The sequence below is a fragment of the Nerophis ophidion genome, linkage group LG04 (genome assembly GCF_033978795.1).
Source record: "Nerophis ophidion isolate RoL-2023_Sa linkage group LG04, RoL_Noph_v1.0, whole genome shotgun sequence".
Taxonomy (NCBI): domain Eukaryota; kingdom Metazoa; phylum Chordata; class Actinopteri; order Syngnathiformes; family Syngnathidae; genus Nerophis; species Nerophis ophidion.
Genome location: NC_084614.1, coordinates 71164775 through 71189889, shown reverse-complemented (window position 1 = coordinate 71189889; position 25115 = coordinate 71164775). Strand labels below are relative to the sequence as shown.

Below are 25115 nucleotides of genomic sequence, written 5' to 3'. Positions count from 1 at the left end.
TAGTACATTCTGAAATTGGACAAACCCCATTTCCATATGAGTTGGGAAATTGTGTCAGATGTAAATATAAACGGAATACAATGATTTGCAAATCATTTTCAACCCATATTCAGTTGAATATGCTACAAAAACAACATATTTTTAATGTAAAAACTGATAAAAAAATTTTTTTTTGCAAATAATCATTAACTTTAGAATGTGATGCCAGCAACACGTGACAAAGAAGTTGGGAAAGGTGGCAATAAATACTGACAAAGTTGAGGAATGCTCATCAAACACTTATTTGGAACATCCCACAGGTGTGCAGGCTAATTGGGAACAGGTGGGTGCCATGATTGGTTATAAAAACAGCTTCCATGAAATGCTAAGTCATTCACAAACAAGGATGGGGCGAGGGTCACCAATTTGTAAGCAAATTGTCGAACAGTTTTAGAACAACATTTCTCAACGAGCTATGGCAAGGAATTTATGGATTTTATCATCTACGGTCCGTAAAATCATCCAAAGGTTCAGAGAATCTGGAGAAATCACTGCACGTAAGCGGACCTTTGATCCCTCAGGTGGTACTGCATCAAAACCCGACATCAGTGTGTAAAGGATATCACCACATGGGCTCAGGAACACATCATAAAACCACTGTCAGTAACTACAGTTGGTCGCTACATCTGTAAGTGCAAGTTAAAACTCTACTATGCAAAGTGAAAGTCATTTATCAACAACACATAACATAACTATCAGGATTGTTTTAGGCGCAACGTTCAAAAGCCAGCATCTGTGATGGTATGGGGGTGTATTAGTGCCCAAGGCATGGGTAACTTACACATCTGTGAAGGCACCATTAATGCTGAATGGTCCATACAGGTTTTGGAGCAACATATGTTGTCATCCAAGCAACGTTATCATGAACCCCCCTGCTTATTTCAGCAAAACAATGTCAAGCCACGTGTTACAACAGCGTGGCTTCGCAGTAAAAGAGTGCGGGTACTTTCCTGGCCCGCCTGCAGTCCAGACATGTCCCCCATCGAAAATGTGTGGCGCATTATGAAGCGTAAAATACGACAAGAAGACCCCGGACTGTTGAACAACTTAAGCTGTACATCAAGCAAGAATGGTAAAAAATTCCAATTTCAAAGCTTCAACAATTAGTTTCCTCAGTTCCCAAACGTTTATTGAGTGTTGTTAAAAGAAAATGTGATGTAGCACAGTGGCGAACATGCCCTTTCCCAACTACTTTGGCACGTGTTGCAGCCATGAAATTCTAAGTTAATTATGATTTGCAAAAAAAGTAAAGTTTATGAGTTTGAACATCAAATATCTTGTCTTTGTAGTGCATTCAACTGAATATGGGTTGAAAAGGATTTGCAAAACATTGTATTCCGTTTATATTTACATCTAACACAATTTCCAAACTTGTATGGAAATGGGGTTTGTACAAATCATAACGTTTTTTTTGGGGGGCGGGGGGGTTTACAATTACCTGTTGCAGTGAATAGTATTCTATCTTTATTTGTGGTTATTTATATTTTCTGATTAAAGTATGTGATAATGTTCATCAGTCAACTCATTGGTGTTAATTTTCCATCTATCAAGATAAAAAAATTCTATAAAAATCAAATTACAGGATGTTATTTATGTAGTTTAATCATTTTCCTCGACTGATGTACTAACATCATGTGGTTTATTTTGTACATACACTTGATCATCTACAAATATACAAAGAAACGCTATTGCGACATCCAGTGGACAAATTTAGAACAGCTGTTTTTTTCATTCAAAAATTTCCGGGTAATTTTTACACTTAGCAAACTCATTCCATGGGTCGGATAAAACCTGTTCGCGGCCCCCGGGCCGTATGTTTGACACCCCTGATACAAACCAATGATGTATAGCAGTCCCTTGAGAATGCACTTCAAGTCAACTGCAGATGCGTGGTCTATTCGTTGAATTTGAGCCTAAATTCAGTGTCTGGGTTGACTTTTGAACTTCAGTGTCACTGATTCAACTTACGATGTTCATCAGGGTGAGAAGATATCTCTGGACGTGTTCTTGTCCATGGAATAGAAGGACAGAATAATCCACAGCTAACAAGACCTGAGACATGAAGAATTGGTTGAGGATACGGCGTAGGAAAAAATGCAACATCAATGCGTTCTTTACCTCAATGTTGAACACTTCTGCTTCTTGGATGAAGCGTCGCTGTCTGCTGGCAAAGCCAGACTTGGACCTCAGCACACCTGAGGAACCTAAGAGAGGTGCTGAAAAGAAGAGTACAGGGTATCACTTTGACTCAATTGCGTCTTACAAAAGGGGAGTGTTCTTTTCCCACCTGCCAGGAAGTCATCAGTTTGATTGACAGCCTGTTTTGTGTTGATGATGGCAGACATTCGATAAACGATGTGTTGTCTTCCTCCTTCCTCGTCCTCTTCTTCACCCGTGCTTCCAATTCCCTGTCGGCGCAACGGTTCGATGAAAAACTCCTCTTTCCCTGTCCGGATCATCCCAGCCTGCAGACACAGATGGGATCCACTGAAGCTCTGCTTACATACGCCAAGGTTCAGTGAGGATTTACGGAAGACATACTGAGATGCAGTGAGCGAAGTGTGTTGGGTGGAGAACAAAGAGTACAACCGCAGCAAAATGAAGGTGACTGTGAAACAGATAAGCTTTGAAATAAAAGTCAGTGTTTTGGTGAGAGTCAAACAGCTCAAAATAATAGCTTACAGGAACGTTTCTTTTCCTTAAGTGAATATGCAGTGCAGCCCATTCCTTTCAAAAAGTCTCATCTTTCCACCACATCTGGATCCTATCAACCGTCTGCCTCGCTCAAAGAAATGACCGTCAGGCTGGGAGTGTGCACGTGGCTGCGGCGCTTCACTTTTTGCAGCCTTCGGCTCGTGACATCAAGAGTTTTGCGCGAGCCGTGAAATTGTTCAAAGACTGCGAGCTCCGTTTCGTACAGCTTGTTGTCCAACATCTACCGCTTGTCCAAAAAAACAGTCCATCACCATAGTGACTGCCGCACACCCATCACCCATCAACGGCCTCTATCTTGGAAGTGTGTGCGAGTTTCCATCACATCTTGGAATGCGCCACATGCAACAACATTCCTTTGACAAATCAATAAGGCAACTACCAAAACTTTTTGGAAAACGACCCACACTGACATCAATGTAATGAAAACCAGTACGAGGATTGGTTGAACAGACATGCACAAGTGGCGAATTGCTGATTTGTTCAACCAATGTGGACAACTTTGGATGCTTGCTCGTCCAAAAGGTTTCTCATTGTGCCCATTGGGTTGAGTTTTTTCTAGCTCTTGTGGGATCTGAGCCGAGGATGTCATTGTGGCTTGTGCAACCCATTGAGACATTCGGGATTAAGGGCTATATAAGTAAAGTTTGATTGATTGATTGAGTCACTAGTGAATAAGAATATTTTCAATGGAGACCTATTATTAGTCCAAGTTTATTTGCCTGGGTCAGGATAACTAGCTTATCAGTTACTTTGCTTTCAATTATTGCAATTTTGTTGTCGTCATTGATAATATGATTACGTTGATGATGTTCACCAGTGTAAATGCCCTTCAGCTGAGTAATGTGTTTAGGCGGCACCCACCAGTCCGTCACAGTTGCTAATAGCAACAGATGTATCCTCCATGTTGGACACCCCTCCTTTGTAGAGGCAGCTGGTGTCACCGATTGGTTGCAAGCGTTTGCGTCCCGACTCCTCCCACCACTCCATGGTGGCATGAGGGGCCACAAGGCGGCGATTGGGACGCAGTCGCAGGTGGAGTTCCTGCCCAAATACCGTCACGTTGTAAAAAAGCTCCGCCTCCCCGTTGTCCATCCATGGTGCATTTCCTGCGTCACTCAACGGTTTGTTTGCGTCGCCGGAGCCGGCTTGTCTTTTGCTGCGGCGCAGGGAGTGGGCCGACACCGACGCTGACAGGAAATGTCCCAGCGAGTTGGTTCTGATTGGACGGATGACACTGAACTCTGACAAAACTCGATGGAGCGAATCTGAGAGACAGGATAAACATAAGTGAAATCACAAAGTCAAACGATGGAATGGAAACATAGACTGGAACATTGGCAAAAAAAAAAAAAAAAAAATCAAATGATGTCCTCTGCAGCAGTACTTCATGTAACTCTATAACACATTGGATGGATGACGTCATCCCCAGACTATCTTCTTATGATGCAATTTGAATACACTTCTTGTATCAAGGACTTTTATTACAGGCATTTACAGTCAAGTTGAATGAATTACAAATAATCGCTTACAGTACCAATGACAGTAGCAGTGTCATAACCATTATGATAGTATTATCAAAAGTAATGGTAAAGTGCATTACCTGTGTTGTCAATAATTAATGCTGAATGTAGAGAGACGAAGTGCACAAACACAATCAACACTCCACACGCTAACAAGTCCATGTCCGAGTGGCTGCAAGAACACACAAACTCCCACCTTGTGTGCATGTGTGCGCGTGTCTGTCTCGTTCAAGTCTTGACTCCTCCCTCAGCCCCATAGAGGCTCCGCCCACATACTCTGCCTTGTGCGTGTGTGCCTGTGTGTGTGTCCTGAGTGCGTTGCAGAGAGCAGTCAAAGAAAAAAAACGAGAGAAACAAACAGCAACATGATCAAAATAAAACAACTTTCATTCCTTGGTGGAGCCAATCAGAGCATCCGCAGCTTGATGAGGTCATCAGTCGTCATGGCCTCCACAGCAAGGAAGAGCGTTGAATGTCTGCAATCCAAGGCACAAAGGACGAGACACGGGCGTAAACGCCAGGCCGTGCAGGTTGACCACAACCAATCCCGAAGGACGTGACACCTGTCAGCGAAGAATCACATGGATGTTTATTCCCACATGTGGAGTTTCTCTGATGGGAATAGTTGAAAGAAACTGACCAATGAGAGTCCAGTATCCGTCCTCCAGACACACGAGTGGACCACCAGAGTCACCCTGGTCCAACACATTGAAACTTTAGCAATGGTCCTGTGACTGCTAAAAGATTTGCCCCACTCAGACTTCAACACTTCTTTAAATGAGCTCAATGGCCTGTACTGCAAATCGAGTTGAAGTTATCCAGGATCACTTCTTTGTTCTACAGTTTACACAAGCCAAACATTGAACATGTGGGACAAGTGGCACTATGAAGCTGAATTACAACGTGATTTGTTAAGACATGATTTTCTAGGGCTGTGTTGAGAATGTCCATATGAAAGGGGCCGACTTAGCAACAGATGAGCAGTCACAGACAGAATGTACCAACAATTCAGCAGTTTACATCACTTGGAAAGAACAATCCATAATGTTAAAGGCCTACTGGAACCCACTTCTACCGACCACGCAGTCTGATAGTTTATATATCAATGATGAAATCTTAACATTGCAACACATGCCAATACGGCCGGTTTTAGTTTACTAAATTGCGATTTTAAGTTTCGCGCCGAAGTATCATGCTAAAACGTGATGCGTGACGTCACGCATTGTAGAGGACATTTTATTCCAGCACCATTCACAGCTATAAGTCGTATGTTTTCATCGCATAATTCCACAGCATTATGGACATCTGTGTTGCTGAATCTTTTGCAATTTGTTCAATGAATAATGGAGACGTCAAAGAAGAAAGCTGTAGGTGGGAAGCGGTGTATTGCGGCCGCCTTTAGCAACACAAACACAGCCGGTGTTTCATTGTTTCCATTCCCGAAAGATGACGGTGAAACTTTACGATGGAACAGAGCGGTCAAGCGAACACGGTTGGATTGGACCATACACACAAAGTACAGTGTATTATGCAGCGATCATTTCGAAAGATCGTGTTTCGAAGAGGGTCCCTTGCGAAGGGCAGAGATGGGCATCGCCACCACCCGTCGACTGGTACTGAAGAAAGGTGCAGGGCAGACCTTCAGGTTGTACAAGTACGACCATATCATCTCACTAAAACACTAGTAACACAATAAGCAGATAAGGGATTTTCCAGTATTATCTTAGTAAATTTGTCTAATAACATCTGAATCGCTCCCTCTGTCTTTTTTTTTTCTAGTCCTTCACTCTCACTTTCCTCATCCACGAATCTTTCATCCTCGCTCAAATTAATGGGGAAATCGTCGCTTTCTCGGTCCGAATCGCTCTCGCTGCTGGTGGCCATGATTGTAAACAATGTGAGGATCCCTACAACCTGTGATGTCATGCGCATATCGTCTGCTACTTCCGGTACAGGCAAGGCTTTTTTATTAGCGACCAAAAGTTGCGATCTTTATTGTGGATGTTCTCTACTAAATCCTTTCAGCAAAAATATGGCAATATCGCAACATGATCAAGTATGACACATAGAATGGACCTGCTATCCCCGTTTGAATAAGAAAATCTCATTTCAGTAGGCCTTTAAGATTGAAGAATAAAATATTATATATGCTAAAGAAATGTTTTTGCAGGAGGAGAGGCTGGTAGAAAATCCCAGACTATGTGAATGTGTAATTTAAACACACTATTAGCAAACAAATACTATATGAACTGTATTACATTACATTAATACATACTTAATTTCAATGGTGTAGTTGAGTTTCAACCCAGGTGGTACAAGGCAAACTTGGTAGCACACTGAATAAAAAAAATACTCAAAGTCGTAAGTAATGTCATACCTAAGGGAACTCTCCTGAAGGAATCAATAAAGTACTATCTATCTATCTATCTATCTATCTATAAGGTTGTGTCTGTGGTGTAGTGGTCAAAGCAGTCTCAATGGGGCCCAATGCAAAATTTGATTTTGGGGACCTCTATTTCTAATTTTGTGGCCCTCTTTTGGTTTGAGGGCCCTCTAATTCTGATTTTGGGGCCCTCTATTTCTGGCAATAATATTGATTGTTGATCATTCACGCACCTATTTTAAACTCATAGCGGCTCTGGCAGTGTTGTTTACATTATTCTATTGTTAGTCTGGCATGTCTATAGACTTAGACTTCCTTTTTATTGTAATTCATATTTGAACTTTACAGTACAAATAAGAACGACATTTTGTTGCATTAGCTCTTAGTAGTGCAGGATAAAAAAAATAGCAATAAGGTGCAGATACAAATAAATAGATTACTGCACAGATAAATACATTGCACTTTTTCACGTGACCATGTTTATGGATGAATGTTATATTGTCTTTTTTATTCCATCGAGTTTATCCATTTTGGGGGGAGTTGAGGGGATAATTTCATTATGATGCGTTCAAGAGTCTTACGGCCTGAGGTTATCACGTCATTTATAAATACATGGTGGTGGCCCAGTTAAGAACATAAATAATACCAATGCATTGATAAGATGAATAATATCAATTATTGAATGATATCCTGGGTGCCACATAGGGTTCCTAATTTAAAAATGTAAAGCTTTGTATTTACAGTAAAAGTCTCATCTTGTCTCATCCGTCTTGTACATATTAGTCTAAAATTACATGTTTTATATTTTTAGAAAATTGTTATTATCTAATGCAGTGGTTCTCAACCTTTTTTCGGTGATGTACCCCCTGCGAACATTTTTTTAATTTAAGTACCCCCTAATCAGAGCAAAGCATTTTTGTTTGAAAAAAAGAGATAAAGAAGTAAAATACAGCACTATGTCATCAGTTTCTGATTTATTAAATTGTATAACAGTGCAAAATATTGCTCATTTGTAGTGGTCTTTCTTGAACTATTTGGGAAAAGAAAGATATAAAAATACCTAAAATCTTGTTGAAAAATAAACAAGTGATTCAATTATAGATAAAGATTTCTACACATAGAAGTAATCGTCAACTTAAAATGCCTCTTTGGGGATTGTAATAGAGATCCATCTGGATTCATGAACTTAATTATAAACATTTCTTCACAAAAAAAGAAATCTTTATCATCAATATTTGTGGATAATGTCCACAAAAAATCTAGCTGTCACTGAATATTGCTTTGTTGCATTTCTTTTCACAGTTTATGAACTCACATTCATATTTTGTTGAAGTATTATTCAATAAATATATTTATAAAATATTTTTTAATTGTTGCTATTTTTAAAATATTTGTAAAAAATCTCACGTACCCCTTGGCATACCTTCAAGTACCCCCAGGGGTATGCATACCCGAATTTGAGAACCACTGATCTAATGTTTACACACTGCAGAGAAAGCGCAGTCCGGAGTTAAATTCCTTGTGTGTTAAACATACCTGGCCAATAAAGATGATTCTGATTCGGTGTACTATTTTTTGTGACAAAAACATGCAACAGCAATGTGCAAAAACGGTTTGTTGTGCAAAAAAAGAATCAAGTGCAAAAGTAAAAATAGTACAAAATTGCTCTTGAGGTCCCTCTAGTGGCCGTGAGGCCCTAAGCAAGTGTTTTGTTGCGTGTGCTTCGGGCTGGCTGTGAGTTAGTCATATCGCTAATTGTAACCCGGTTCAATTTAAACTTTTCAAAGTTTACTCATCACTTATTACTTGTGTTTAGCGGCTAGCTTAGCGATAAGCAGGCCTTCTTGTCCGCTCCTGCTGGTTTTCCCTAAGCATGTAACATGTTAAGCCTCGTCCTCCGGTGGTAATGTTACTTGTAAGAAATTAGGTTATTTTCCGCAGTGGAGGAATATTAAATTAGGGGAGCATCTCCACGCTCTGTATGGACTTACATAGTTAGCTGCTAGCAAACAAACAGGATTCAGCGTTTGTAGTTGGCATTGAACGGCATTTATCAACATTGCCCGATCACATACTTCTACCACGAAATATTCGATACTAATAAACAGAGGTGGGTAGAGTAGCCAGAAATTGTACTCAAGTAAGAGTACTGTTACTTTAGAGATTTATTACTCAAGTAAAAGTAATGAGTAGTCACCCAAATATTTACTTGAGTAAAAGTAAAAAGTATGTTGTGACAAAACTACTCAAGTACTGAGTAACTGATGAGTAACCTGTTCGTTTAATTATGAAGGCATCAAGTAATGCACAAAAACAGAAAAATAGCGATGAACAAATTCAGAGCCAGGAATATCTCTTAAGCAACTAAAACAATAATATATATTAAATAATATATATTTGTTTTTACACTGTATTGAAAAAAAAATTGAAAATGAATTTTACTTTTGCAACCTCATTATACTATTGGCTAAGTTTAATATTCATAAATGTAAGTTTCTCAATACCCGACCTGTTTTTTGTGCCTTTGAAAAAGATTTAGAACTCTACATTAAAAGACTCTACCTCTAACAACCAAAAATCTATGAAAACGATGATGCTGTGTTCCAAATTGAAGTTATTTACTGAGATTGAGTGAGCCTATGGCTACATATTTTTCTTGCATTCTATTTGAATTACTTTGAATTTACAACCCCCTGGCACTGTTTTGTATGTTTTTTATAATGTTTTTTTTACATACTTTGATTATTATTTTCAACTGTTTGTAAATGTTGGAATTTATAAATAAAGGTTTATAAAAAAATAAAAGGGCAGTTAACCATGTGACCGCATGGCTCTGTTTGATTGGTGAAACGGAGTCAAACGTCACCACTCACCAGTGACTGCATTTGATTGGTGAAATGGAGTCAAAGGTCACCAGTGACTACATTTGATTGGTGAAACGCAGGCTTGTGATAGATCCTACTTTGAAGGTCTGCCTGACAAACCAAAAAAACAAAGCGTGCATTAACCGATCGATAAAAATCAGTAGCGAGTAGCGAGCTGAATGTAGATAAGTGGAGCAGAGTAAAAGTAGCGTTTCTTCTCTTTAAATATACTCAAGTAAAAGTCTGTTGCATTAAAAATACTCTTAGAAGTACAATTTATCTCAAAAGTTACTCAAGTAGATGTAACGGAGTAAATGTAGCGCGTCACTACCCACCTCTGCTAATCAATGACCGATCGACTGGCGCCTCCCTAGCTTTGCCCGATCTCAGCAAATCCTTGCTTTTAACTTTTATTATCCGTGCGGGTCTTGACAGATTTATCAATGAATAATGATGTCGTTTTCAGAAACATCCGATTGGTCAGTGGGGGGTACAGTTATTGACTATGATCTGGTATCCTCAAACCAAACCTGCTCGCTCCATCGCATAAGTTACCATGGCCTGCTAAAAGATAACCGGCGTCGTAGTATCGCTTATCCAGACTTGATCCTCAAACTTATCCAGGATTAGTAGTACAGCCCCCAGTTGTTTACCTGACAAGAGTCGACTCCGCCCTCTTGATATCCTGCACACAGCATGTTGGAGGTGATGGTGTACTCAGGCAAGTGCTGCTGACACTGATCCTGTTCCACCAGTGGTACAGAAGCCTCTTGGAGAATATTAGGAAGAGAACCTGGACAAGATGAACACACAGCTAGATAGTTACGTATATAGTTAGACTGAAAGAGGGATGGATAGATAGATACACAAATAGATCCCACCATCAGCATCTCGTCCCCATCCAGCAATGTAACATTTCCTTCCCGCTGTGAACTCTTGACCTTTTTCAGGTAAACACACTGGTTGTATCAACTCTGAACACGTACAAACACATAGAGACATGTTGAGTGACAGAATGTGTATGTGTGTGTGTGTATATACACAGACAGTACATCAATATAGGCTTTTAGGTTCACCAGTCATGTTGACAGGCATCTTCAGGCGCATCATGGCAATGTCGCCATCTTTGGTCAGTCGGTTGTATTGTCGGTTGGCGACGATGCGATCGAGTTCGCGCATGGCAACACCTCTTGCGTCACTCTGAGCATAAAGTCCAAACTTTGCCGACCAAAAGTGGAGGGGTCGTTCTTTCCTGTTGAAAGAAGCGTCAGCCAGCAATCCCAACGCGACGTCCAAACATCTTGAGCTAGGTGGTCTCACCCGTACACACAGTGGGCGGCAGTCAGCAGCCAATTATGACCAAGCAATGTGGCACCGCACACATGTCGACCCTTCCAATACAGTGATACCATCCACGGCCATGCCCCTTTCACTGCGTCAGTCCCGCCAACCACTCTGTCCTCAACTGACAAATAACGAAACTAGTGAGTGGAACTAAGACACAGAGGGACTATTTTCCCCATTCTTACTTTCCCTAGTTGCTGATTGGTCCACGCTGTCATTGCTGACAAAACGAGTGCCACATGCTGAAACCCAAAGACAACAACCGTGACATAAATATTTCAACACTGACAACTGTGTGTTGTGTACTCACGCTGGTTGTTACAGTGGAGAGAAATCACGTGGTCACCAACACAATTTTTGCTGGAAAATACCAAAAATTGTTCTCCATCTTGTGAATTACTCAAGTGTGTGTCTAGAAACAAAATCTACTTCTACATTCTAACTTTCAGGTATTCAAGGTGTTTGCTTTCTACTACCTCACGTTAGATTCCAGACCTCCGTCACTGGTGACTTTGACACTCGTGAAAGGTGAATCTTCTGGCATGGCAAGCAGCGGAGAGCTCCATCCCGACCTGCACATTGGCAAAGCTGAGCTACTGGAAGCTGTGTCCCAGGACTGACTGGTGAGGTCTTACCAGTGGTCTAAACCTGTGTCCCTGACTGTCCTAGGTACTGAACGTTGAAGTCTTACAAGTAGTCTACCTTGTGTCCCTGACTGGTCAGGTCTTACATCAACCGGTGTCCTAGGTAGTGACTGCTCAAGTCTTACAAGTAGTTGACCTTCTGTTCCTGACTGATCAGGTCTAACATCAACCGGTGTCCTAGATGGTGACTGCTCAAGGATTACAAGTAGTCGACTTTCTGTTCCTAGGACACATTTCCCTGTGTCCTAGGTACTGATTGCTCAAGTCTTACAAGTAGTTTACCTCCTTGCCCTGACTCGTCATGTCTTACATATACATGTGTCCTAGCTAGGTAACAATCTCTCAAGTCTTACACGTAGTTTACCTTCTTATCCTGACTGGTTAGGTCTTACATCTAACCTTTGTCCTAGGCACTGAGCTTTCAAGTTTAAGAACTAATCTACCTTTAGTCCCTACCTGTGTCCTAGGTACTGATTGCTCAAGTCTTACCAGTAGTTTACCTTCTTGACCTGACTCGTCATGTGTTACTTATACATGTGTCCTAGCTAGGTAACACTCTCTCAAGTCTTACACGTAGTTTACCTTCTTATCCTGACTGGTTAGGTCTTACATCTAACCTTTGTCCTAGGCACTGAGCTCTCAAGTTTAAGAACTAATCTACCTTTAGTCCCTACCTGTGTCCCAGGTACTGACAGGTGAAGTCAGACAGGTAAGGGCTCCAGGTGTCCGCACAGACAGTGAACAGAGAAGAGCCGATCTGAAACTGGAGACGACTTGAAGTGTTCCTCTGTAACATAACTAAAGTCGTGCCCAGACAAACATACAGCGTTTTGTTTATCTACAATGCAACCAGTTGTCAAGGCAAAGACGTGTCAGCCTCACCACACTTAGCTTCATCTGAAGCATCCTGACAGTCGAGCACTCCATCACACTGACGGTTAACCGGGATACAGCCGCCTGTCTCACACTGGAACTGGTCTACAGGGCACGGATCTAGTTCACACACAACCACAAGAAGAGTTGAGACCTGTGCTCCTATTTAAAATTCTGTGCATGAAATTGACTAACCGTTTCTATACATCAGACACCCCAAATTTGCGTACATATAAAAGTATTCAGACTCATTAAAGTTGGCTTATGCACTCTTTAGTACTAAGAGTGTCTTGGAAAATGTGACACAAATCAGGAGTCTGATTTGTGTCGGACTTTACTACCAGCCAGGAACACCCCCTCGGACATGTAGCACGCTGTACCACCACGCGCCTCGGTCCGGGCCAAAACTTCTCATTGACCATACCCGGTAATTGAAACCGGCTCATGTCACAAGGGTGTAGCTTCGACCAGTTGGCTCAAGCAGGAAGCCTCCCTAACTACTCCCCTCTGTCAACGGCAATACTAATGATCCTCCCGCAGGTTCGCATAGATAAACCTTGTTTACTTCCTCTAGATAGTTAAGTCTGAGTGTTCGCTTTGTGTTACGCCAGAAACAAAGCTGACCATAGAGTGGCTTATCTGACTACTTCAATTTCTGCTATGTTTTAACCTTCTTTTCTTTAAGGTGGAAAAAGTCGCGAAGGAGATCCGCTTATTTGTGGGTATGCCCGTTAGCTGGGTTCCTGCTTGCTTATTGGTAACATAAAAAATATGTTCCAACGAATCGGATTTCATCCATCCATCTTCTTCCGCTTATCCAAGGTCGGGTCGTGGGGGCAGCAGCCTAAGCAGCGAAGCCCAGACTTTCCTCTCCCCAGCCACTTCGTCTAGCTCTTACCGGGGGATCCCAAGGCGTTCCCAGGCCAGCCGGGAGACGTAGTCTTCCCAACGTGTCCTGGGTCTTCCCCGTGGCCTGTTACTGGTTGGACGTGCCCTAAACACCTCCCTAGGGAGGCGTTCGGGTGACATCCTGACCAGATGCCCGAACCACCTCATCTGGCTCCTCTCGATGTGGAGGAGCAGCGGCTTTACTTTGAGTTCCTCCCGGATGGCAGAGCTTCTCACACTATCTCTAAGGGAGAGCACCGCCACCCGGCCGAGGAAACTCATTTCGGCCGCTTGTACCCGTGATCTTATCCTTTCGGTCATGACCCAAAGCTCATGACCATAAGTGAGGATGGGAACGTAAATCGACCGGTAAATTGAGAGCTTTGCCTTCCGGCTCAGCTCCTTCTTCACCACAACGGATCAATACAACGTCCGCATTACTGAAGACGCCGCACCGATCCGCCTGTCGATCTCACGATCCACTCTTCCCCCACTCGTGAACAAGACTCCTTGGTACTTTAACTCCTCCACTTGGGGCAGGGTCTCCTCCCCAACCCGGAGATGGCACTCCACCCTTTTTACGGGAGAGAACCATGGACTCGGACTTGGACGTGCTGATTCTCATTCCGGTCGCTTCACATCGGATTTGACTATGGAAATCCATAGTCGAAGACAGCCCTTGAAATTACTTAATTAAAACACACATTTTTAGAGTTATGTATCTAATTGATGGAATAATTTAGATTATTGGTGTAATAAAACCTGTTTGATCTGTCCTTAAAGCCAAAACATGGATTAAGTTACATCACAGATAAATTGCTGAATTTTAAGATGAAAATTTCACAATTAACATTATGCTGACGATATTTGATGTACGCTGCCTTATTGTTTGATAAATTAGCCAAAGTAGAGCAACACAGGTCTGTAACATGCATATTGGGGTTTGCGTAATATCTTGTAACTTAGTAAAAGTGCCAGTGCATGGGGGTTGATTATTAGACTTGCAAACATTTACATTATTTTTTTCTTTCTTTCTTTCTTTCTTTAGTTTTTTTTTAGAACATGAACACACTTAGAACATAATACATCACACAATTTCATATATTTTCTCTATACATCATGTCCGAAAAGGAGAAGGAAGAAGCAAAGCTTATTTAATCCAAGCCCTTTCTTACTTCAGAGGGTTTACAAATACATATGTTCATTTACCGACTTATTTTTATAGCACAATGACATCAGTGAATGATTAATACAGACGTTCTTGTATTAGATGATTAAGCCAGTCATAAATCACAAACTGAGATTAAGAATATCCCATTTTCAATAAGGTTGAAGGTGTTTCTCATAATTCTTCTTCTTTGTACTTTGTAAGCACTATTAATTAGAACAACCTCTTAAACTGAATCATACCTGTACATTGTTTAACTTCTTTACTTAATCCACTCCATAATCTAATTCCCCATACTGATATGCTAAAATGTTTTAGTGTTGTACGAGCGTACACGTTTTAAATTAGTTTTCCCTCTAAGGTTATATTTTCTCCTCTTTAGTTATAGTTTGCTTTGTACATAATTTTAGTTGTTGCAATTTTAGCAAATCCATCCATCTTCTTCCGCTTATCCGAGGTCGGGTCGCGGGGGCAACAGCCTAAGCAGGGAAACCCAGACTTCCCTTTCCCCAGCAAATCATCGAACTTCAATATTTTGACTCAATAAATAAAGGGTTTGCATGTTCTCTATAGCCAACATTGTGTATCAGTCTAATTCAGTGGTTCTCAAATGGGGGTATGCGTACCCCTGGGGGTACTTAAAGGTATACCAAGGGGTATGTGAGATTTTTAAAAAAAATATTCTACAAATAATTCAAAAATCCATCCATCCATTTTCTACCGCTTATTCCCTTTGGGGTCGCGGGGGGCGCTGGTGCCTATCTCAGCTACAATCAGGCAGAAGGCGGCGTACACCCTGGACAAGTCGCCACCTCATTGCAGGGCCAACACAGATAGACAGACAACATTCACACTCACATTCACACACTAGGGACCATTTAGTGTTGCCAATCAAACTATCCCCAGGTGCATGTCTTTGGAAGTGGGAGGAAGCCGGAGTACCCAGAGGGAACCCACGCATTCACGGGGAGAACATGCAAACTCCACACAGAAAGATCCCAAGCCCGGAATTGAACCCAGGACTACTCAGGACCTTCGTATTGTGAGACAGACGCACTAACCCCTCTGCCACCGTGAAGCCCATAATTCAAAAATCCTTTATGAATATATTTATTGAATAATACTTCAACAAAATATGAAAGTAAGTTCATAAACTGTGAAAAACAAATACAACAATGCAATATTCGGTGTTGACAGCCAGATTTTTTGTGGACATGTTCCATAAATATTGAAGTTAAATATTTCTTTTTTGTGAAGAAATGTTTAGAATTAAGTTCATGAATCCAAATGAATCTCTATTACAATCCCCAAAGAGGGCACTTTAAGTTGATGATTACTTCTATGTGTAGAAATCTTTATTTATAATTGAATCACTTGTTTATTTTTCAACAAGTTTTTAGTTATTTTTATATCATTTTTTTCCCCAAATAGTTCACGAAAGACCACTACAAATGATTGAATTTTGCACTGTTATACAATTTAATAAATCAGAAACTGACGACATAGTGCTGTATTTTACTTCTTTATCTCTTTTTTTCAACCAAAAATGCTTTGCTCTGATTAGGGGGTACTTGAAATAAAAAAATGTTCACAGGGGGTACATCACTGATAAAAAGACTAAGAAACACTGGTCTAATTGATCTTTTTTTTTAATGAATGAAGCACACATTCGTCTTTATTGTTCTTTTCAATGTATTGCTTAATGTTTTAGTTGTATATAAACTGTATATAATTTAACTTATTGTGAGGTACATTAGCCCCCCCTGGTGGGCCCATGCAGACCTGACCAGTGTATTCTCAATCCACTACAGTGACGTCAGTCTGCAGCCGCCGGAACTTGGGTCGGTGGACTTTTTTAACCGCTCTCACAATGTAACTCGTAAAACAGTTTTGTGAACATACATGTCATTTTTGTTTATCATAACATTTGTTCAGTTTGAGTAAGTAATATTTCACACTTCTTGGATGGTTTTGTCAACTTGTGAACCTTATTTCGTCGAGTGTTGTTTTGTATGACACAGCAACAAACACGTTAGCTGCTCGTTTGCCTAATGCAGGGGTGTCCAAACTTTTTCCACAGAGGGCCGCACACGGAAAAATTTAAGCATGCGGGGGCCATTTTGATATTTTTCATTTTCAAACCATAACAAAATATATGTGTTTTTTTTTTTATCCTTAGGGCTCCTGGGGAGCATAGATGGTCTCAGTCACTAAAATGTTAAAAATAATTCAAAGTATTATTATATTTTTTTTATTCAATGTGTACAGTAAATCTCTATATCAACTTGAGGTTGATATAAAAGTAAAACAAATAAGGTTTTATGCCTTTTCTGTCAAAGACAACTTTGTTTTTTTATAGTAAAACTGAAACATGCAGTATTTAGATAGATAGATAGTACTTTATTGATTCCTTCAGGAGAGTTCCTTTATTTAGCAATTAAAGCCCTCAAAGATCAATAATGCAGGACACCATTTTTGAGTAATCGCAGTGAAAAGTTAAATAAAATCCTACTAAATATATTTGACATCCGAAAGGTTCCCCACTCATGATGCATTTTTATTAGTTTTTTTTTTTTTTACTTTTAAGTCTTAAATTTCAAGATCAACTTCCGATATATCTGTCGATTTTAAGTTTGAACTATTATTTTGTTGGTTTTATGCTCTTTTGTCAAAACTTTGATGTTTTTATATGGCAACCACACAACATATGCAATATTTTTTTCCACATAAAACATTTTAAAGTGATGATTTTTAAGTTACAGTATAATACATTATAACAGATTTTTGAGCAATGGAAAAAAAAGAAAAGAAAGACAAAAGGAACAAAAAAAACTGCCTGCATGGCAGCTTTGTGTCAACATTGACACTTTTTCTCACTAGATTTCACCTCATTCCCCTTTTTTTCAAAATAATTTTTTAATTTTTGCAATACTATCAATTTCGCAATTTTTGCAGAATGTGTGGCGGGCCGGTAAACGATTAGCTGCGGGCCGCAAATGGCCCCCGGGCCGCACTTTGGACACCTCTGGCCTAATGGCTACTAAATGTCTTGTCGTGTTTTGTTTGTTCTCCGATAGATCCTGGAGTTGTTTTACTACTGGGAGAAGCCAACCTATATTTGTTAACATCAGGTACATTTTATTTTTTGGATATTGGAGGTGTATTATTACTGTGGGAAGCAAACGTATATTTGTTACTATAAGCATAAACTGCTTCCACAATTAAGAACAACGTCTGAGATCTGTCAACGCAGACGAGCTAATATGTCTTATCAGTAGTCGTTGACAAATTAGTCTGCTTTTAAGTTTGTGACGTTAAAAATTCATGACCTTACCTGGTGAACCTAAGTTGAGTCCTGAGGTGAAGTTGGCTTTAAACCCTCGACCGTTAACCGAGCTGTCCGTGAAAAACCAAACTGTCACATGATTGGTCGTGGAGAAGATGTCCCGGGTTGGGACTTTGCTGCCAGTAAGAACAGCTACAAGAAAAAAAAAAAGATAAACGTGAATAGAAGTGCCAAGAATTCTGCCTAAAAAAAACAACAAAAACCAGCTCACCCAGTGAGGTAGAGTTTGGCCCCGCCCCGTCCCTCACCTCCACCATGTCAAAGTTAGCTTCCACGTCAAAGTCCAAAAAGTGAAGCTGGATGTTTCGACCATGGGAGGTGTGCAGCGTCCACGCACCTGCGATGCACCAAGCATTTTATTTTAATTACTTTTCATGTTTCTTCACAGTTGCTCCGTTAAACGACAAAAATGTGTTCTCACAGTGAGCTTTGTTTCCGTAGTTTTGTGGGTAATTTGGAGAGCTGAAGATGGAGTCTGGCTCCCACAGTTCAAAAGGGCCCCCACAGTCAGCTGACCAATCAGAAATAAATAAATACATAAATAATAACATTTTTCATGTGGTCAGGTTTTAGCGAGGTATAATGGGTGTGGCTTGTGGATTCCGCTGGTTTTGTCAATGTGGCTTGATTTTCACCTTCCTTAGTGGGCGTGGCTTGAATTTCACCTTGATTAATGGGTGTGGCTTGATTGTTACTTGGTTTAGTAGGTGTGGCTCTAGTGTTCCCTGACATAATAGGTGTCATATGATTGTTTTCTCTCAGGGGTTAGTACACGTGCCTCACAATACGAAGGTCCTGAGTTCAATCCTGGGCTCGGGATCTTTCTGTGTGGAGTTTGCGTGTTATCTCCCCGTGACTGCGTGGGTTCCTCTTACATCCAAAGACATGCACCTGGGGATAGGTTGATTGGCAACACTAAATTGGCCCTAGTGTGTGGATGTTGTCTATCTGTGTTGGCCCTATGATGAGATGGCGACTTGTCCACTTGGCCTGAATGCAGCTGAGATAGGCTCCAGCACCTTCCGTGACCCAAAAGGGACGAACGGTAGGAAATGGATGGATGATTGTTTTCTGATATAATATTAAAAAATGGGTGGGCTTTATTGTCACCTGGCTTAGTGGGTGTGGCTTATGTTTTCTCTGCTATAATGGTGTTTTCTATAATGGTGTCCTATGAAGTTGTCTATATGCATATCATATACATAGAGATTTTTTTGTGGCTTGATGTAGGGCTTCAGGTTGGTGCTTCATTTTGATACTTTATAAGTATAATACTATAGAGCAGGGGTCACCAACCTTTTTGAAACTAAGAGCTACTTCTTGGGTACTGATTAATGCGAAGGGCTACAAGTTTGATACACACTTAAATAAATTGCCAGAAATAGCCAATTTGCTCAATAAATCTATACATATATATAAAAAATGGGTATTTCTGTCTGTCATTCCGTCATATATTTTTTTTCTTTTTACGGAAGGTTTTTTGTAGAGAATAAATAAAAAAAAAACACTTAATTGAACGGTTTAAAAGGGGAGAAAACAGGAAAAAAATGAAGAAATAATTTTGAAACATAGTTTATCTTCAATTTCGACTCTTTAAAATTCAAAATTCAACTGAAAAAAAAGGAGAAAAACTAGCTAATTCGAATCTTTTTTATATAATTAAAATAAAATTTATGGAACATCATTAGTAATTTTTACTTATTAGGATTGATTTTAGAATTTTGATGACATGTTTTAAATAGGATAAAATCCAATCTGCATTTTGTAAGAATATATAACAAATTGGACCAAGATATATTTTTAACAAAGACAAATAATTTCTTCTAGATTTTCCAAAACAACAATTTTAAAAGAAATTCAAAAGACTTTGAAATAAGATTTAAATTTGATTCTAAAGATTTTCTAGATTTGCCAGAATATTTTTTTCTTAATTTCAATCATAAGTTTGAAGAAATATTTCACAAATATTCTTTGTCGAAAAAACAGAAGCTAAAATTAAGAACTAAATTTAAATGTATTTATTAATCTTTACAATAAAATTATTTTTTTTTACTTGAACATTGATTTAAATTGTCAAGAAAGGAGAGGAAATAATTTAAAAGGTAAAAAGGTATATGTTTAAAAATCCTAAAATAATTTTTAAGGTTGTATTTTTTCTCTAAAATTGTCTTTCTGAAAGTTATAAGAAGCAAAGTAAAAAACTAAATGAATTTATTTAAACAAGTGAAGACTAAGTCTTTAAAATATTTTCTTGGATTTTGTAATTCTATTTAAGTTTTGTCTCTCTTAGAATTAAAAATGTCGAGCAAAGCAGGACCAGCTTGCTAGTAAATAAATACAATTTTAAAAATAGAGGCAGCTCAATGGTAAGTGCTGCTATTTGAGCTATTTTTAGAACAGGCCAGCGGGCGACTCATCTGGTCCTTGCAAGCACCGCGTTGGTGACCCCTGCTATACAGTATATAAATGGAGGTATAGCTATTCTAGCACTATATTTTTTTCACTGTGCTGATGAGCTATGTCTCCTTTTATTACAATGATTGTCCATGCATTTAAAAAAATATGTATATTACTTTATTTTTCTATATTATACGGAATCTTGGATGTATTTTGTATAATTTTCCATTTTGTCTATTATTTGTGCCCTTTCCTTTTTTGAAGTTGTTCTTGATTTATTATATCAAATGACCACAGCTGTGACTATTTATTTAAGTGTATCACTTCCTGTTAAATAACTGCACACTTACAAAGACCTTGTCAAAACCAGTCTGTGTTTGGTAAGCGCCTGTGCAGTTTATATTAAAATTATAAGGACATGTGTGTTGCTGGCCTTGTTTTTTATTTTTTTTATGTGACTTTAATGTTACCTGATTTAATGGGTGTGGTCTGATTGTCACCTGGCTTAATGGGTGAGACTTAAATGTTACCTAATATAGTGGATGTGGCTTGATTGTTTCCTGAAATATTGAGTGTGACTTGGTTGTCACCTGGCTGAGTGGTTGTGGCTAGAATGATCCCTGATAAAAAGGGTGGGCTTTATTGCCACCTGACTTAGTGGGTGTGGCTTAAATATTCCATGATATGAGTGTGGTTGCTTATCGCCTACATTTGTGGGTGTGTATTAAATGTTTCCTGATTTAAAGGGTGTGGTTTTATTGTTACCTGGTTTAGTGGGTGTGACTCTAGTGCTCCCTGGCATAATAGGTGTGGTATGATTGTTTTCTGATATAATGGGTGTAGGTTGAACGTTCCATTAAAAAGGGGTGGGCTAGATTGTCACCTGGCTTAGTGGGTGTGGCTTATGTGTTGCCTGATATTATGTTGTTTTGATTATCACCTAAATTTGTGGGCGTGACTGTGGAAGAGGGGTTAGTGCGTCTGCCTCACAATACGAAGGTCCGGGAGTCCTGGGTTCAAATCCAGGCTCGGGATCTTTCTGTGTGGAGTTTGCATGTTCTCCCCGTGAATGCGTGGGTTCCCTCCGGGTACTCCGGCTTCCTCCCACTTCCAAAGACATGCACCTGGGGATAGGTTGATTGGCAACACTAAATTGGCCCTAGTGTGTGAATGTGAGTGTGAATGTTGTCTGTCTATCTGTGTTGGCCCTGCGATGAGGTGGCGACTTGTCCAGGGTGTACCCTGCCTTCCGCCCGATTGTAGCTGAGATAGGCGCCAGCGCCCCCCACGACCCCGAAAGGGAATAAGCGGTAGAAAATGGATGGATGGATGGACTTAAATGTTACTTGATTTAATGGGTATGGTCTGATTGTCACGTGGCTTAATGGGCATGACTTAAATGTTACCTGATATAATGGTTGTGGCTTTAATGTTCCCTGATAAAAGTGGTGGACTTTATTGTCACCTGACTTAGTGGGTGTGGCTTAAATATTCCATGATATGAGTGTGGTTTGATTATCACCTACGTTGTGGGTGTGTCTTAAATGTTTCCGTCTTTAAAGGGTGTGGCTTGATTGTCACCTAGATTAGTGAGTATGACTTGATTTTTACCTGGTATAGTGGGCATGGCAGTCGGCGTTGGCACAAGGGTAGGTTCAGGAGGGGCGGGGCCACACGGCTCGGACGTCAGTGTAATGTCATCCAAAGCGATGTCATTCCTTATGCCTCCTTTCTTCAATGCTTCAAACACAACCTGCATTGATCAGCTTGAAATCAGTTTTTTAAATGGGTTTTAACCACCCAAAGTCTATTTGAAGTAGTTTTAAATCAACTTGAAATGTATTCACTGATCATTGCTTTTATATTGCCTCTGGTAAGGAAACTAAAGGACAGACGAAGTTTGGACCAAAAGTCCTCTACAGCAGTGTTTTTCAACCGTTGTGCCATGAGATATTGTCTGGTGTGCTAAGGGAAATTATGCAACTTCACCTAATTGGTCCAAAAAATATTTGCAAATCAATAATTATAATCTGCAAATAATGTGCCGTTGTCTAGTGTCTGTGCTGTTTAGAGCTCGGCAGAGTAACCATATAATAGTCTATATCAGTAGTTGGCAGCAGGTAAGTTATTTGCTTTGTAGAAGTCGGAACGGGTCGAGGACGTTTTGTCGTGATCCCAATATGCAGAGCACAGCGGGAGACAGAATGCAGGTAAAAAGGTATGTTATGCTTAAATCAAAAATGAACAAAATGCAAGTCCCGCTAGGAAAAGGCATTGTAGTATAGGGATGGCTATGAAAAACTAATGTAAAACTGAACTGGCTACACAGTAAACAAAAACAGAATGCTGGACGACAGCAAAGACTTACAATGTGTGTCCGTACATATAATGACAATCAACAATGTCCCCACAAAGAAGGATAGCGTCCACACAACTGAAATAGTCTTGTTTGCCAATACAAAGCAGGTCAGGCAAATGCACTCAAAGCTGCTATAAGAAAACGCCAACAAAACAGGAAGAGCCACCAAAATAACAGCGCAAGACAGGAACTAAAGCACTACACACAGGAAAACAACAAACTAAAAAAAAAGTTTCTGGTGGTGGTGTGTCTGTATTTTTTGTATTAAAAAAGTGCCTTGACTCAAAAACTGCTCTACAGTCACGTGACATGTCAAAAATAACAGTGGACGTCCTGTGTGATGTCACCAACCTGAGTGTCTTTTGTCAGGTTGAGGAGCACTTGGCCGTAATTCCAGTTGTCGCCATAGTTACCGTCTCTGTGGAAGACTAGGGTGAATTCGGTGTGAGGATGCAAAGGAGAAGTTTGGAGCAGCAGGACTTGAAGACGATGCACATCCTCTCCAAACATGTGATACCTTCACAAACGCACCAATTGCTTTTTTATTCCTCTTTGCCCTTAGCTTATTCGTATCAACTTCCTTGTTTGCATGTTTATGTGTTGTTCACCAGAAGCGCAGGCACATGTGCTGTGGTCGAGGGGCCAAAGGCAGGCTGTGGATCCTGAAGCTCTTCGGCCATTGGCCAGGACTCAAAGGCGTGACAAAGTAGAAACCTGAGTCACCAGATATGTGTTGGATGCAAGCAGCGATGCTAACACCATGTTAACGTTCTTACCCACCTGACAGGTTTCCTAGTGTGTGGTCAACACTTGGGCCACTGAGTGGAGGGAAGGTGGAGCCGCTGGTTCGGAACCAGTTGCCATCGTCATCATGCCGCTGCCTCCAAAGGCACGTGCCTTGCTCAAACGTGCATGTCAGCTTCTCCTCGTCTGGAAGACATCCAACGCCGTCAGCAGGGACTTTTCGACGCTTCTCTAGCCATGACAAAAGGCAGCGTCTCACCGGTGAGCCGCGACAGATTGGTGGCACTGAAAGTGGCGTTGAATCCATTCGTGCCGGTAACGTCGTCCCAGGAAAACTCTATGGTGGATCGGTCGGTCAGGAGCCACACCTTCCCGGGAGGAGCGGAGCCCGACAGCTCAACTGCAATATGGTAGATGTCCGTGAATAAGAGTTGTGTCCTAATCCAGGACCGTTTGGGTCTGTTGGACTGATAGGAAACGGTTCTCACCTTCAATCTGCTTTTCAGCACCAACTCCTTCATACAATCTCAGAAAGGCAATGTTTTCTTCGCTTTCAAACTTGTGGAAGTTGATTTGGACCGAAAATCCAGTTTGGACGCTGAAGACAACAAAACAGACCGCCATTAGCTTAAATGATGTAGAGCAGGGAGGTCCAAACTATTTCCACTGAGGGCCGCACACTGAAAAATCAAAGCAAGTGGGGGCCATTTTCATAATATTTATTTTAAAAAGCAGTACAATATATTTTAAAAAAATATACATTTTGGTCTCCACTCAGTTATGATCCCAGGGACCACAAAGGGTTTTGGTAAAAAAAAAAAAAAAAATTGTCATTATTCAGTATTATTATTTTTTTATTATTCAAGTTTTAAATCTGTAGATCAACAATAGGGGAAAAAAGCCCGATTGTAGCTGAGATAGGCGCCAGCACCCCCCGCGATCCCAAAGGGAATAAGCGGTAGTAAATGGATGGATGGATGGACTTCCATGATGTGTAGGTGATGACAAACAAGTTTCACTAAGTTGATTTCCATGATGTGTAGGTGATGACAAACAGTTCTAAGTTTTTCTCTATAATGTGTTGGTGTTGGCAAACACTTCTACCAAGTTGACTTCTATGATGTGTAGGTGTTGAAAAACAGTTTTACTAAGTTGACTTATGATGCGTAGGTGTTGACAGTTGTATTCTATGATGTGTAGGTGTTGACAAACAGTTCTAAGTTGACTTCTATGACATGAGGTGTTGACAAACGGTTCTACTAAGTTGACTTCTATTATGCGTAGGTGTTGACAAACAGTTCCACTAAGTTGACTTCTATGATGCGTAGGTGTTGACAAACAGTTCCACTAAGTTGACTTCTATGATGTGCAGGTGTTGACAAACAGTTCCACTAAGTTGACTCCTATGATGTGTAGGTGTTAACAAACAGTTCTAATTTGAACTCTATGACATGACGTGTTGACACAGTTGTACTAAGTTGACTTCTATGATGCGTAGGTGTTAACAAACAGTTCTCAGTTGACTTCTATGATGTGTAGATGTTGACAAACAGTTCCACTAAGTTGACTTCTATGATGCGTAGGTGTTGAAAAACAGTTCTAAGTTGACTTCCATGACATGAGGTGTTGACAAACGGTTCTACTAAGTTGACTTCTATGATGCGTAGGTGTTGATTACCATGAATTGATTAACGTGTTGAAAAACTTATTCGGGTGTTACCATTTAGTGGACAATTGTACGGAATATGTACTGAACTGTGCAATCTACTAATATAAGTATCAATCAATCAATCAATTGACAAACAGTTCTAAGTTGACTTCTATGACATGA

At 40.3% G+C, this 25115-nt stretch overlaps 2 protein-coding genes across 2 annotated transcripts in view; both read right to left on the bottom strand.

The window, feature by feature from the left end:
* LOC133551834 (A disintegrin and metalloproteinase with thrombospondin motifs 2-like) overlaps nt 1–4702 on the bottom strand; it is a 35086-nt gene extending 30384 nt beyond the window's left edge. Inside the window, exons 1-5 of the mRNA XM_061898974.1 lie at nt 4355–4702; nt 3616–4019; nt 2327–2504; nt 2158–2255; nt 2008–2091 (exon numbers count right to left, since the gene is read on the bottom strand). Of these exons, the coding sequence (XP_061754958.1) occupies nt 2008–2091; nt 2158–2255; nt 2327–2504; nt 3616–4019; nt 4355–4481 (891 nt within the window). The 5' untranslated portion in view covers nt 4482–4702. The remainder of the gene's footprint in view (nt 1–2007; nt 2092–2157; nt 2256–2326; nt 2505–3615; nt 4020–4354) is intronic.
* A 212-nt stretch (nt 4703–4914) lies between these two features.
* Nucleotides 4915–23908, bottom strand: tmprss15 (transmembrane serine protease 15). Its single transcript, XM_061896440.1, has 19 exons — nt 23773–23908; nt 23544–23684; nt 23321–23470; nt 23149–23254; nt 22892–23057; nt 21793–21934; nt 18206–18295; nt 17996–18121; nt 17773–17916; nt 12392–12502; nt 12184–12307; nt 11342–11437; nt 11176–11225; nt 11051–11107; nt 10842–10986; nt 10598–10773; nt 10403–10495; nt 10175–10314; nt 4915–5011 (listed from the first exon to the last, which is right to left on the bottom strand). Exons 1-19 carry the CDS (start codon nt 23906–23908, stop codon nt 4991–4993), a joined length of 2214 nt encoding a protein of 737 aa, XP_061752424.1. The 3' UTR covers nt 4915–4990.
* Nucleotides 23909–25115: the final 1207 nt, after the last annotated feature.